Source organism: Ostrea edulis, chromosome 2 (assembly GCF_947568905.1).
Source record: "Ostrea edulis chromosome 2, xbOstEdul1.1, whole genome shotgun sequence".
Classification (NCBI taxonomy): Eukaryota; Metazoa; Mollusca; class Bivalvia; order Ostreida; family Ostreidae; genus Ostrea; species Ostrea edulis.
This window is the reverse complement of record NC_079165.1, coordinates 85,950,581-85,964,876: the sequence shown is the minus strand read 5'-3', so window position 1 is coordinate 85,964,876 and position 14,296 is coordinate 85,950,581. Positions and strand designations below refer to the sequence as shown.

Below are 14,296 nucleotides of genomic sequence, written 5' to 3'. Positions count from 1 at the left end.
CATCTTTTCCACAGGTCCCATGAACGTTTCCAATGTTTATATATCTCCATAATACAACCTATACATCTATTCCACAGGTCCCCGAATGTTTCCATTGTTTATATGTCTCCATAATACAGACAACCTATACATCTATTACACAGGTCCCCCGAACATTTCCATTTTTTATATATCTCCATAATACAGACAACCTACACATCTATTACACAGGTCCCCTGAACGTTTCCACTGTTTATATATCTCCATAATACAACCTATACATCTATTCCACAGGTCCCCGAATGTTTCCATTGTTTATATGTCTCCATAATACAGACAACCTATACATCTATTACACAGGTCCCCTGAACGCAAATACATAATACAGACAACCTACACATCTATTCCACAGGTCCCCCGAACATTTCCATTGTTTATATATCTCCATAATACAGACAACCTACACATCTATTACACAGGTCCCCTGAACGTTTCCACTGTTTATATATCTCCATAATACAACCTATACATCTATTCCACAGGTCCCCGAATGTTTCCATTGTTTATATACCCCCATAGTACAAAAATCCTAGAAATATATCCCATGTATTCATATTTTGCAGTATATGTATAATGATGATTGTATTTTCACGTTGGAAGGTTAATGCTTTTATCGACAAAAAAATAATGGTAAAAAATATATATATACGCTTTCAAACTCAACAAAATTCAACAACACACAATGTTTACCAACTTCTTTCTTAAAATCAATTTCCAAAATTCAGACTTGGACAGCAAGAGGGCTGTATTTCCAATCAACCGGGCTCTCATTCTCAAACACAGTTTATAAAAACTACAAGGATCGAAGTTCTGTAATGGCAGTCCAAGTTTCATAAAAGTTTAACATTTGCCATCAATCCCGTTGAATTTCTTTTTTTGCACAATAAATCACAGCTCAAATAATGCTGTCACCATATTGGAGAACTCTCCAGCACTGTTGTGTTGATCTACAGACCGTAACATGATGGCTGTCCACTTCATGGTGTGTGGAAACTGAATTGCGACGTGTTCGATTTGACCTGCTTCCTTAGGTCTGTCCAACTTTCCTCTTACCACATTTTCCTTCGTCACCTGCCACGCGTCTTTAGGTGAAAGTAACAGCTTCGTTCCATTGGTATGGTACCGAATTTCATAAGAATTTGCTAAAACAAATTTAAATCATTTAAATATCATAATATCCGATTCATTTGATTTCAGTGTAAGGGTTCCTCAACTGACTGAACATTTTTAATGTGTATTTATAATCAAAATGAAACGAACCTCTTCCAGTGTCCAGATTTTCACCGGTGGCTGTCCACGACAGGAACACTGTTCTGTTTTTTCGAGAAACGTTACCAACATGTAAGTCGATGATTCTGGCCGGTGGATAATGGTCAATTTCTGGCTTTAAGTCCCATCGGGGATCAATTTCAAAGTGCTCTGTGGACGTTGACCTTTTCAGACCATGTTTCAATTTTATCTTCTCGGTAATATGTTTTAGTCTCGGTGCGTGAAGCATGTCATGGTCGTCTGCGAGAAAATTCTAATATTACCAAAATACAAACAAAAATGATAGAGCTCCAAGTTGAACGTTCTAAATCTTTATAGACAAATTACAAAATTAAAATGCATGATCCATGAGAGTCTGCCTACCTGGGAAGAAACCTTTTTCTGGAGGTATTTGAATTTCATGGGTTCTATGAATCTCGGTTTTGTTATAGATATCTTCTATTACAATCTCCACGTAATGGTTACCATGAGATTCCATTTCAGTGAAAGAATTTGAATAAATTCCGTCCTCTTTCATTATATCAAGGCCTGAAAATAGATTCTTAAAAGTTTTGTCATCGATTGTTGCCGTGGATTTCAAACGACTTCTTAATCAGTACTATGTCGGACATTGCCACTATTAATGAAAACTATACAAGTAACAAACTGACTTTTGAGCCATAAAAGAAAATGTAACTTTAAAGTATGAAATCTTGTAGACAATGTCTTGTAATTACCGCCACCCGTATCCCTGAGAGTAATGGCAGCTACATTTCTATTATTTTGGTACACATGCGCAGTAACGTGTGCGTTTACCACAGGATGTCCCCCATACATGACCTCGGCGTACAGGCCTACACGAGGTGGAGAGTACTCATTGAACATCTTCACCCAAGCCTGTGTTCGAATAGCAGCCTCGTCCTCACGTGATCGGGGTCTGATGACGACTATCACGTGCATGTTCTCTTTCTGTGGTGAGTTGTTTGAAATGGAGAGAGACCACTTCCCGTGCTAGAGCAATAATATTAATAAAATGCAGACATAATGAAGGAAAAGATTAGAAATCAAATTTCAAGCTAATTCATAGGCAATTCACCTCCTTCTCTGAAATGGGGATGGTAAACCTAATGTATCTCAGTTTCGTGTCGATTGTTTGTAGGCCATATTCTGACTCATTCGGTGAAAAAACACGGACAGATGGTGGGGACGAGTTGTAGTGTATCCGCAAGACCAGCTCTCCATGAAGAGTTTCGTCCAGAGTAAACTCCCCTTTGTACGTCGTTTCTCCAATTTCTAGGTTTTCATTCAAAATCTACAAAAATACTGAATTATGTCTCCAATAGGCCCATGGTAAGTCAGTGCATTCTAGATCACTTGTCTTTATGTAGTCTTTCCAGCCTACCTGTATACTCTGCTCTTTTTCATCGTGTAGTTTGTCTGACAAACGTTGAACTGCGTAGAATATGGAGCGATGGTCTTTGGATTCAACAAGACCACCTATAAAGTGAAAGAAATGTTTTGTTAATCGCATAATCTCGATATGAAGTGCTTCTCCAGCAGTTCTACCTATACTAAATATTGAATGCCTTGGTTTTTACGCCTTGGCCTTGCCTTCTCTAACATTTCTACTTTCTGAACGCCTTGGTCTTGACTTTTAGTAATCCCAATAGGAGAAGGTTTTCTAGCATTTCTACAGAGGTCACATACCTTGTTGTGTTACAATATCCTCCGTTTGTTTTGTTCCATCCCCTCCACAATGAATGACGTGAGGTGTTATATCGAGGTCCGATAAATTCTGTAGATCTTCTTCCATATTAGACTGGTTGGCGCAATTGAACACAACCAGGTGCAATTCTAAGCCAGGTTTTGTTAAGTTGCCCTTCCGTAGTATCTTTAAGGGAAAATGTATGGATGGAATTATACACTAATTATTATTTGTTCAATGGGGGTAAATATCATTTTGAAAAATAAAGACGTTAATGTCATAAATGCTTGTCTTAAAATTTACCTCAACCCCACTTTGTATCCGAGACTGGATCGTTGAGGAGGAAGTGTAATTCTGGTTGATGTTTTCTAGAATAGCCTTGATGACAGTGGACCTTCTGCTTCTCATCCTTCCGGAGTCTATTCTGTCGGCGCCATTATGAATGACGGCTACTCTAGTGTCTGCATCAAACCCCTCACGAAGGAAATGATCTACTGCCTGATGTAGTCGCAGTCTTCTGTGAACTTCCTTTCATGGTTAAAAAAATAAAGAGTAAGATTATTCCAGTGCAAAAATTGCGATCTACAGATCTATATGTTGCCCTATACGGACCCAAATGTTGCTCGCAACAGCTCGAAATGTTTCACTCTACAGACCTAAATGTCACCCTCTATAAACCTAAATGTTACATTCAAAAGAACTAAATGTTGCCCTCAACAGACCTAAATGTTACATTCAAAAGACCTAAATGTTACATTCAACAGACCTAAATGTTGCCCTCAACAGACCTAAATGTTACATTCAACAGACCTAAATGTTGCCATCAACAGACCTAATTGTTGCCATCAACAGACCTAAATGTTACATCAACAGACCTAAATGTTACATTCAACAGACCTAAATGTTGCCATCAACAGACCTAATTGTTGCCATCAACAGACCTAAATGTTGCCCTCTACAGTTCTAAATGCCTCTTGCGTTGGACCTAAGGGTGTGATTGCTATCTGTTTCAGAGAGAAAGAGTTCTCCACAATTAAACAGCAAGATCACACCACCTCAAATTAAATTGAGAGAGGGAGAGAGAATATCTTGTCAATTTGGGTAGGCACTATATCTGTGACATATACATTACACAGTAGAGAACTGGTAGTATTGCTGACAGCACAACGCACCTGTGGAGAATCCAACACCACGGCTAGACGTCTCCTTCTCCTAGAGGGCGCTCTGAAGATGATAAACTGGGGTGTCAGTTGCTGGTCCGACAGGGTTGTCGGTGGATTGGCGTTGTTAAGGAAATCAGGTGTTTTGCTGATGACATCCCACGTGCTGCGGTGGCTACAGAGTCTGTTGTGGCGGTTTGGTGGCTCCACATTGTGGCTGAAATGCCCTGGGGTGTGGTCGTCATCGCAAAAATCTTTTATCTGAAAATGCCGCAATAAACATAAACTAGAGGTAATCTGGAAATTTTTGCGTAGAATTAATTTTGCGAAATGGGTCAAATGCATATATATATATATATATATATATATATATATATATATATATATATATATATATATATACACACACACATAAAATTCAATATATATGACACACAATATACATGACGTATACAATATACATGATGCACAATATAACATATGATATACATAACATGCAATATATCATACATGACGTAATATGATGCTTACTCCTCCTAGGCACCTGATCCCACCTCTGGTGTGTCCAGGGGTCTGTGTTTGCCCAACTATCTATTTTGTATTGGTTATAGGAGTTATGAGATTGATCACTGTTCGTTATCTTCACCTTGCATATGGCACACAATATACATGACATATACAATATGCATGGCGCTCAATATAACAATAACATGCAATATATATGACGCAAAATATACATGATGTATATGTACACAATATACATGGTGTATACAATATACCTACATGATGTATACAATATGCCTACATGATGTATACAATATACCTACATGATGTATACAATATATGATACAATATATATGATGTGTTGTAGGACTACAATATACTGACGGTGTGGTTACATATGATAATGCGCATGCTATGCAGTTTAGGACTATGTTTCGTTCCAGATACCGAGGTACGGTCCATCGTTTACCTCCTTAATATAAGAATAGTCCATCAAGGACGCGGTACCCCGGTTGTTATAGGGATATGGATAGTAGACACACCCCTCGGGGAATTCCCCAGTTTCTTGATCCACGAGATCATAAGTACACAGCGACATCCCAGTGGATGTCTTTTTGACTATTCTTCCGATCAGTCCGGTCGTACATCGGACAGGATCAGATCTCCCATACGTGGTAGAGAAATAAAACTGGTTCTCTCCGAGGTTAGGGTACTCCTCGAAAACTCCGTACCAGTATTTGGCGAATTCGTGGACCAAGTATTTCTCTGAAAGGAAGACAAATCTCAGGTAAGCCATTAGTCGCCAACAGAAATTTTCTTGTCTTCAACCCCAACCCCCCCCCCCCTTTTTTAAACATCATTAAGTTAAATCGTCGGGTTATATATAAAAAGCTTTATCATTACGAAAACAAGATATGGATTTATGCGTTCCCTATCATATTTGATATGAATCTGGTTTTTGTAGTGATCAAACTCGGCATAAATGATCGTATAATAGTAATTCTAGTCGCAGATATTTCCCCCTTTTATAAAAAGCGTACTTATTTACCTCGATATTCTCCATTTGATAAACATCAAATTTATTTACCTGGATATCCCCCATTTAATAAATATCACACTAATTTGCCTCGATATTCCCCATTTAATAATAAACATCACATTTATTTACCTGGATACCCCCCATTTAATAAACAGCGCATTTATTTACCTGGTTTGTTAAGGATTAGCGGGTGGCTGTTATTGAATAAAACATCCGTTCTCATTTGAATGTGTATGCCCCTGTCGCCACAGCCAGCGTAACTCCTGGTGTGAGGTTGACCCCCGCGGGTCACTGAGGAGGGATCGGATAGAATGATGTCCGCGCCGACGAGAGTGACGGCGGTGGAATCTTTATCTGCCAGACGACTGGACCAGGAACTGGGAATCAATATAAACACCTTTCTGAAGAATGCTCGATGTCTTGTTGCTGTGTACAAGACCTTAGACGCATCTGTAATTATTTTCTAAAAAAAAAAAAAAAAAAAAAAAAAAAAAAAGCTAGAATTTTTTTTTTTTAAGAAATCGATCATTCCACCTCTGTTCGAAATAAGTCACGGATGATAGGATTAGAATTGTAACTTCTACGTTAAGTCGAAGTTATATACCTAATCGTATCCAAAAGTAACAAAGAGCAAAAAGGGGCTCCACAGACATTATATTGTAACAGGAAGTTGTCTGTTGTGACCTTGACTTAACCTTTAGAATCGAGATTTGAGGATTATGTAAATGACAGAGAATTTCAAGCCTCTAAAGGACCCTTATTAACAGTAAACCCGTCCTCTACAGCACTCTGGGTACACAATCAGAAACAACATTTGTATGATTATAGATTTATTACATTGTATACTTTGTCTGTAAGCTGTATTTGCTTTTGACTAATAAACAACAACATTCTATATACAGCGTGAACTGATTGATTACTTTACACTCTAGTCCGGTATATATACAGATTTACGTGTCATGTGTCAGATCTATTCCTATATACATGTACAGTACCTGTGCGTAAATGAAATTGGGTACTAAATAGACTCAAAATCTTACATACAATCGGGAATTTCAAGTCCAGTCACCTTGACCTTTCACTAAGGACATTGAAAACAAATAGGAACTCGGACCTTTCTGCAAAGTACTGTTGTTGAAAGTTTAATTATAATCAGATACGAAGTAATTGTATGGTTAATTACATACAAGCCTTTCAGTGATCATAATCTTTTACATTTGACCTTGAAAGCCCATATTTATCAAACCGCTCCCAGACCGGATATTCATAGATACCTTTAAATTCGTGAGCATTTGTGGATTTTCCTTGACGCTGTCGTGGATCGCTACAACCATAAATTCGTAACCATTGCTTTTTATCTTAAGGTGAGATCCTGTCATATCTACATGTGGAATGATGATACAAAACATGCACAGTAAACGCATAAACTCCATGTTGTACTTGATCTAAGCACCTTTGTTGTTTGTGATTTGTTGAGGTTGGTCCGAGGTCTTTAGATTTCTAATCTTCACAGCAACATCGGTATCTCTATCTCTCTGGTGTTATTTCATTGTAACGAAAATTCTGTACCTGTAAACTGCATTCCATGACATCCATTCTATATGTTATTTCCCACAATCAAAACAACATCTTTAACAGAAATTGTCATCTTTTATTTCAAATCAATAATTTCGTGAATTGCAAAACACAATAACAACACCACCATTATCTACATGTAAAATCAACATAAAAAACCAACAACAACAAAAACCAAGAAAAATCCCTAGAGTATTCTGAGAAACCCTTGAGGTACTTGTATTGTAGTAAAATCACCGATAAAAAGACGGGCGGACGGGCGGACGGACGGACGGACATGGTGACCAAAGGATTTGCAGACAAAACGTAAATCGTCAATTCAGTCACTTGTACCGTAGTTTTAAACAGTTTTCACAATTAAAAAATAAAATTCAATTTACAGAAAAGAAATTATATCGCCAAAAACACTCCAATTTAGAATTCAAAATAAATCGGATATTACGCCTCCCTGGCCTATCTTTATTTGGTGATGAAAATCTGCACTGTGAGATAATCTACACTTAGTATCTGGCGGTAAGCCTGTAATTATTTTTTTCGCAATTACATTTCACTGGGAAAACTTTATTTTTCAAAACCTTCTGATGAACTTATATTCAGTCAACCGTGAATGAAATTTAAACCACTAGTCACTGAAATGGGAAATGTTCATTTTTCCTATCCGTTGCAGAGAAATTAAAAATAAAATCAACTCTAATATAATTTTATAAGCTTTGAAATACTAAGAAATGTTACCACGATTTCCTACCTGGTTGAGAAGTTTTCCATTGAAATATATGGTTAACAATAAAAGTAATGACGGTCAGGGCCGGTACATACCTCTCTAACATACTGATGATCCATCATTGAAGCGGTTCCGTTCGCTCGGTAAGGATACGGTATATACTTGCAACCCGCTGGAAATTCGCCAGTTTCCGGATCAATGGAGGTGAAAAGACAGTATCCACTCGGACCTCGAATTATTCCGCGAAGTCCAACGGTGCACCGAATGGGATCGAGTCTACCAAATGTGGTCGAAAAGTAAAATTCATTTTCTCCAGGACTTGGATACTCATCGAACACGCCATATCGTAGTTTGGCGAATTCGTGGATTATGTATTTCTCTGAAAACGAAACAGCAAAATGTAAGTGGTGTTCATCGAGAAATGATAACATTCTGTAATGTCACATCCAGGTTCAATGTTATCGTTCATTTAATACACTTCATAAAGCGAGTAGGATGTCGCCTTATGAAAAGTTACCGGAGTGAAGCATTGCATTTCTTATCTTCGTGTATTTTTTAAAAAACTGATTTTTTATTTTTACATTCTACTTTCATTTCTGTTGGAATTTCCCACCGTTGAAAAAGACATACTTTTATTTAGCAACATCCATAGGCATTGAGGAAATGTCTATTATTACAATTTGTACAATGGACACACCAGAGGTGGGATTAGGTGTCTTGTGAAAATAAACATCCCCTTTTGACTGGTCATACCCTCTGTGAGCCCTATACGTTGATCAACAAAACGGAGTAATCCGTAGTCAAAATCATTATGTAAAGACAGTCTATCAATTGGTTTGAAACACGTCAGACAGCATTCGACCTAATGACAGGTTGTATTGATAAACACGTCAGACAGCAGTCAACCTAATGACAGGTTGTATTGATAAACACGTCAGACAGCATTCGACCTAATGACAGGTTGTATTGATAAATTAGATAATCAAAACGACCATATGATTTGCTGACTTTATAGGAGACTACTGTAACCCCTGTAACTTATTTGTCAATTGACTGCCTTGATTTAAAATTTGATTATATACAGAACATGCTCTGGAGTACCGAATCAGTTCAGGGACATGAACACCATATGCAGGTGATAATTGGATATTGCTGCATAAATATGAAAAGTTGACGGTGTAGAAGAATCCCGCTTGCCATAAAGTTTTGTTGTTAGTTTGCCTTTAACATAGATCTATGTTCAATAAAATATCCAAGTATGAAGCAGATGTGGAGGACTCTGTGGTGACTTTTAACTCGAGTTCACTGGGCTATATTTAAATCGAGATATGAATGAAAATAATTATTGTTAATAGATAAAACGTCATCGAAAAATCTAAATGTCGAGTTGGAGGCTACAGCAAGATATTTTTGTTTCTCATGTAGAAGCTTCTGAATAAGTCCTGTCTCATAAGAATACAAAGCAGGTCAGATAATAAAGGAGCACAATTCGTGTCATTTGTCAACAGACCTTTGGAGCACTTGATCATCGTAGACTACGAAGATATTGTCAATAAGGAACTCAAGCATTATACATTTTTATTGATCGAGGCAGCTGCCTATGATGTCAAAAAGTCTAGTCTTTAATTCATCGTGAAGGATAGTCGTGTAAAGTGTTGAAAAGTTTTACGTTTTGATGCTGTTGATTTGGGGAAAGATTTGCGATTTCAAATTTACTAAAAGTCCTTTGAATTTGTTAGAACTCGCATTTGAAATTTCTTTTTCAAATCAGTTAATACGTGTGTTTTGTGCACAAGCCCACGTGTATATCTTTGTGTAGTGGACAACGCTACATAAAAAATTATTTTCATGAAAATAAGTTTGATAACCGATTTTTTTGTTGAGTGGTTTACATTTAGAACGCGTTTTATGGAAAGAAAGACACATGTAGCTCTTGTAGCGGTCAGCCGGATTCGATCGCCGGTGGCCAGATAGCTCAGTTGGTTAGAATCCCGGTCTGGTCCGTTGCATTTTCTCCCTTCCCGTCACACTCTAATAGTTAAGCGTTTACTGTTGGGACACTTTGTTGGAGGGGGAATCGGGGTGTGGTTTCTAAACCGTCATTTTATATAACACCTTTTAAAATCATCATATTTGCAACATATAAAACTACCACCCCTCCCTCGCCTCACCTGGAGAGGACTGCGCTAGTGGGTGACTGTTACTCAGAACATCAGTCAGCAGTTGAGAGTGAATTCCCTTATGGCCACAGCCCGCGTAAGTTTTCGTGTGAGAAAAACTCCTTCTAGTGGCGCTTCTGGGAGCTGAGAATATTATGTCTGCTCCGGTTATTTTGACGGACGTGGCCGGCTTGTACTGTGGACGGTTGGACCAGGAACTGGGTAACAAGAAGAATACCTTCTGGAAGTATGCCCTCTTTCTTGTTGCAGAATATAGAACTTTAGATGCCTTTGTTAAAGTTGTCTGAAAGATAAATCGTTTTGCCAAAGATAGCTTGAATATACATGCGCTAAATGCTAATTGTGCTTACTAGCTGTGGAATCATTAGAATTCGTGGTGGCTCAATTGTCGTGGAATTCGTGGGTACCCCTCACCTACGAATTTACATCCTCAACGAATAAAGACAACTAGTATACAAGAATATTACAATATATAAATCCACGAAATTACATCCCCAAGAACCCGTAAAAATTCAGCAATCCACGAAAATTTGCCCCCACGAATTTAAATGATTCTACAGTAATCGGTGGAGATTATACTTATGCCTGCACGGTGCTGTATCCAGAATTCGGCAAGAGAAAGTCACTTCATCTACACTCTACCATTTAACTTTACAATGTCGACATGTATGGTGTAAAATAACCTGTGTAATGACGTCAAAAGAAAACCCCGGGACTGCACTCATTAATCATGTTCGTAATCTATACTCGGAGAAACAAATCTTAAGCTTGTACGATGACAGTTTTCGAGGTACTTGTCTATGAATATTTCTTGCAATGTTTGGAAGAGTCTGTTGTACTTTAGTGATATATTTTTAGATTTGAACTTACCAAACATACTCAATGCGGTCCTTACTTATGAATCAGTATGTAATCGGGTGAAAGGTGAAGCAGTGATCAATCTCATAACTCCTCTAAGGAATACAAAACAAAGAGTTGAGTAAACACGGGCCCCTGGATATACCAGAGGTGGGATCAGGTGCCTAGGAGGAGTATACATTCCCTGTCGACCGGTCACATTCGCTCTGAGCCCTATATCTTGACCAGGTAAACGGGGTCATCCGTAGTCAAAACCAATGTGCAAAGAACGGCTTAAAAATCGGTATGAAACACGTCAGATAGCATTTGACCCAAATGATAAATTATATCAATTGGCAAACTAGATTATTATAACGACCATAGAATTTGCGAAATGCTGAATTTAAACTGACGAGACTGTTAAAACCCCTGAATATAACATCAACTTGTTTGTCTGCAGCCTGCCTCGATTAAAAAACTGACCAAAAGCAGTACGAACTCTTGTGTATCGAATCAAATGAGAGATATAAACACCATATGCAGGTGATAATGGAATATCCTACATAAATATAGGAATTTGACGATGGAGAAGCTGAAATCACCCCGTTTGTCATAATGTTGAGATGTATGATTTTCGAAGGGATGTCAGGATGAAAATATTTGAAACACTGCTAATCTAATGATGTAGGTGACATTATTTACAGATATTGTGTTTAATGGATGAAGCAGAATTTGAAAGCTCTGGTTCATTGTAAACAAATTTTAGGGATGAAAGAGTGAAGTTAAAATTACGCTATATGGTAGTTGCGATTAATTTTTTTCTGTATAAAAGGCACTAGATATAAAATTTGCCTACATATTTTTGACTACCCCAGTAAATCAAAGTCATGCGATTTTGAATCTTTCACACGATTTTTAGAGGACATAATTCTATATCGTGAGCGCTTACGCAGCCTATGACGACATATGAAACCAATTATATGTCATGTATGACAACATACACAGGCTATGACAACATACACAGGCTATGACAACATACACAGGCTATGACGACATACACAGGCTATGACAACATACACAGGCTATGACGACATACACAGGCTATGACAACATACACAGGCTATGACGACATACACAGGCTATGACAACATACACAGGCTATGACGACATACACAACCTATATAACGGCATACACAATATTAACCTATGATTGATTGGATATTGTGGGACACAGAGACGTCACCACTGCCGGTGAAGGGCTGCAAAATTTAGGCTTATACTCGGGGGCTTATGGCCATTGAGCAGGGAGGGATCTTTATCGAGCCACACCTTCTGTGACACGGGACCTCCCGTTTTTTTGCGGTCTCATCCGAAGGACGGCCCCATTTAGTCACCTCTTGCGACAAGCAAGGGGTACTGAGGACCTATTCTAACCCGGACCCCCACGGTCTGAATTAACCTAAGACAGCATACACAATTTAACTATAACGGCATATGCAGTGTACAACGACATACACAACCAATGGCTATCCCTGCAGTATTTCAGCCTTATTAAGTGAACACTTTACCTTAATTTTTTCTAGCAGAGCCGGATTGTCGGGCACGTTGTTGTGAATGGCTACCACCAGTAGCTGATATCCATTATTAGAGATCTTTAGGTGACTCTGACTGTCCAGAGAACAAACATAGACAAAAGAGCAGAAAATCACTGCCAGTCTTAACCAACCCATCGTTTTACTGAGTATAAGTGATCATCAATGTTATTACATAACAATCAGTCGGAATAGTTTTGTATCCAGGACACATTGGTGTTCCTTTGATATTAAGATAACATTTTCATTGGCTTTTATCTGCACTAAATGATACCGGATTTTAAGGAAATATGGGTTGTTATCAACAGCAATTTTTGGAAGTTTAAATTTAAATCTACACCGTTTTACTCAAATTTAATTTGTTGATGATTTTGCAAAAAACCTATGACGTCACGCAAGGATGGAGCTACCTTAAGACCAATTCTGAATTGATCATCCTTATGCTTTAGTAACAAATCTGATAGAAGTGGATACTGAGACTCCCTCCGACATCTCTAGGATACTGAGAGTCCCTCTGACATCTCTGGGATACTGAGAGTCCCTCTGACATCTCTATAGGATACTTGAGTCCCTCCGACATCTCTGGGATTCAAACTACAACAAACCAGACACCATAGTTCCTCGTTCACCCTATTTATTTTGAGGTCACTGGTCAAAGTTTAATCTACTGTAGACACTGATGTTGTCTTTGCAACATCTTGAGAGCCCTTTCCTTGAAAGACATCATATTTGGTACATCGTAAGTAGATGAACCATATTGATTTAATTCACAAGGTCAAACTGGACATAGTAATATATCATCCCTACATTTTTAGAATGATTTGCTTGATTGAGACCAAACTTGGTACATGGTATGGAGTCAGTGACCCTATTGACATGATGTCAAAGGTCAATCCACTCTGGAAATACGTGTCCGCTCACTATCTATTTTAGTGCTATTAATCAAATGATACACGTGTATAACTTCTAATTTTTGCACGGGGAAGTGAAGGGCAGGGCCGTAAGTAGGGTTCTAAATCAGGGGAGGCAGGGGATTGGGGGCCGCCGATTGACTTTACGACTGAAAATGACACTTTTTAAATCCCAATTTATCATGTTTGTGTTTCATTTGTACTATGTAAAGAATCGTAATATGGTGTCAAAGACAAAGGTGCTTGTCTTCATTTTAAACATATATCCTATAATATAACATTTATATAATTTTATTTTCTTTTTTGCCAAAAAATCAGACGAGGCAGTTGCCTCGTCTGCCTCATCGGCAGTTACGGCCCTGAAGGGGGAGGGGGGGGGGGGGCATTTTTGTCTTTTATAATTTGGCGCTCCATATTATATAGAACGCAGCAATCAACATATATTTTCCAAATTAAATGACAGCGTTTCAAAATATTTTAACTTGCAGAAATATACCTGACTGCACCACATTCAACTTGCTTCAATCTTGTACATTTCCGGATGATTGGCCAAACTTGCACGTAGGCTTAATTCTTAATAACTATATTTTTCTTGGGATGAATCCTATATGCCTGTAGGAATACATATACATTGAAACAGGTCCACTTCATAAACTGCAATTGACATATACCTTGTGAATAAGTGCCTAATATATATTTTGGAGGATCAAGCTCAATTTCTAGCCAAGGTTAAGTTTTCAAAAGTTGGTCAATCTCCAAGGTGAAGGTCATGAAGTCTAATATTT

At 38.1% G+C, this 14,296-nt stretch overlaps 1 protein-coding gene across 2 annotated transcripts; it reads right to left on the bottom strand.

Moving 5' to 3' along the window:
- Nucleotides 1-719: 719 nt before the first annotated feature.
- LOC125680714 (calcium-activated chloride channel regulator 1-like) lies at nt 720-12,767 on the bottom strand. Of its 2 annotated transcripts, XM_048920434.2 has the most exons (14): nt 12,577-12,767; nt 10,163-10,454; nt 8,158-8,370; nt 5,864-6,121; nt 5,126-5,421; nt 4,165-4,413; nt 3,296-3,520; nt 2,995-3,178; nt 2,690-2,784; nt 2,384-2,599; nt 2,025-2,298; nt 1,672-1,836; nt 1,300-1,548; nt 720-1,181 (listed from the first exon to the last, which is right to left on the bottom strand). In XM_048920434.2, exons 1-14 carry the CDS (start codon nt 12,736-12,738, stop codon nt 928-930), a joined length of 3,132 nt encoding a protein of 1,043 aa, XP_048776391.2. In that variant the 5' UTR covers nt 12,739-12,767; the 3' UTR covers nt 720-927. The 2 variants fall into 2 exon arrangements, with proteins under 2 accessions (XP_048776391.2, XP_048776390.2); XM_048920433.2 differs by lacking the exons at nt 5,126-5,421; nt 5,864-6,121 and having other exon boundaries at nt 8,087-8,370.
- Between the last annotated feature and the right edge of the window lie 1,529 nt (nt 12,768-14,296).

Excerpts from the sequence above, each read along its gene's own strand:
- LOC125680714 (XM_048920434.2), bottom strand. The coding sequence starts at position 12,738 with ATGGGTTGGTTAAGACTGGCAGTGATTTTCTGCTCTTTTGTCTATGTT. Across the intron at positions 10,455-12,576 it reads CTCTGCTAGAAAAAATTAAG|ACAACTTTAACAAAGGCATC; the intron begins GTAAAGTGTTCA and ends TTTATCTTTCAG. Across the intron at positions 1,182-1,299 it reads AAATCTGGACACTGGAAGAG|CAAATTCTTATGAAATTCGG; the intron begins GTTCGTTTCATT and ends AATTTGTTTTAG.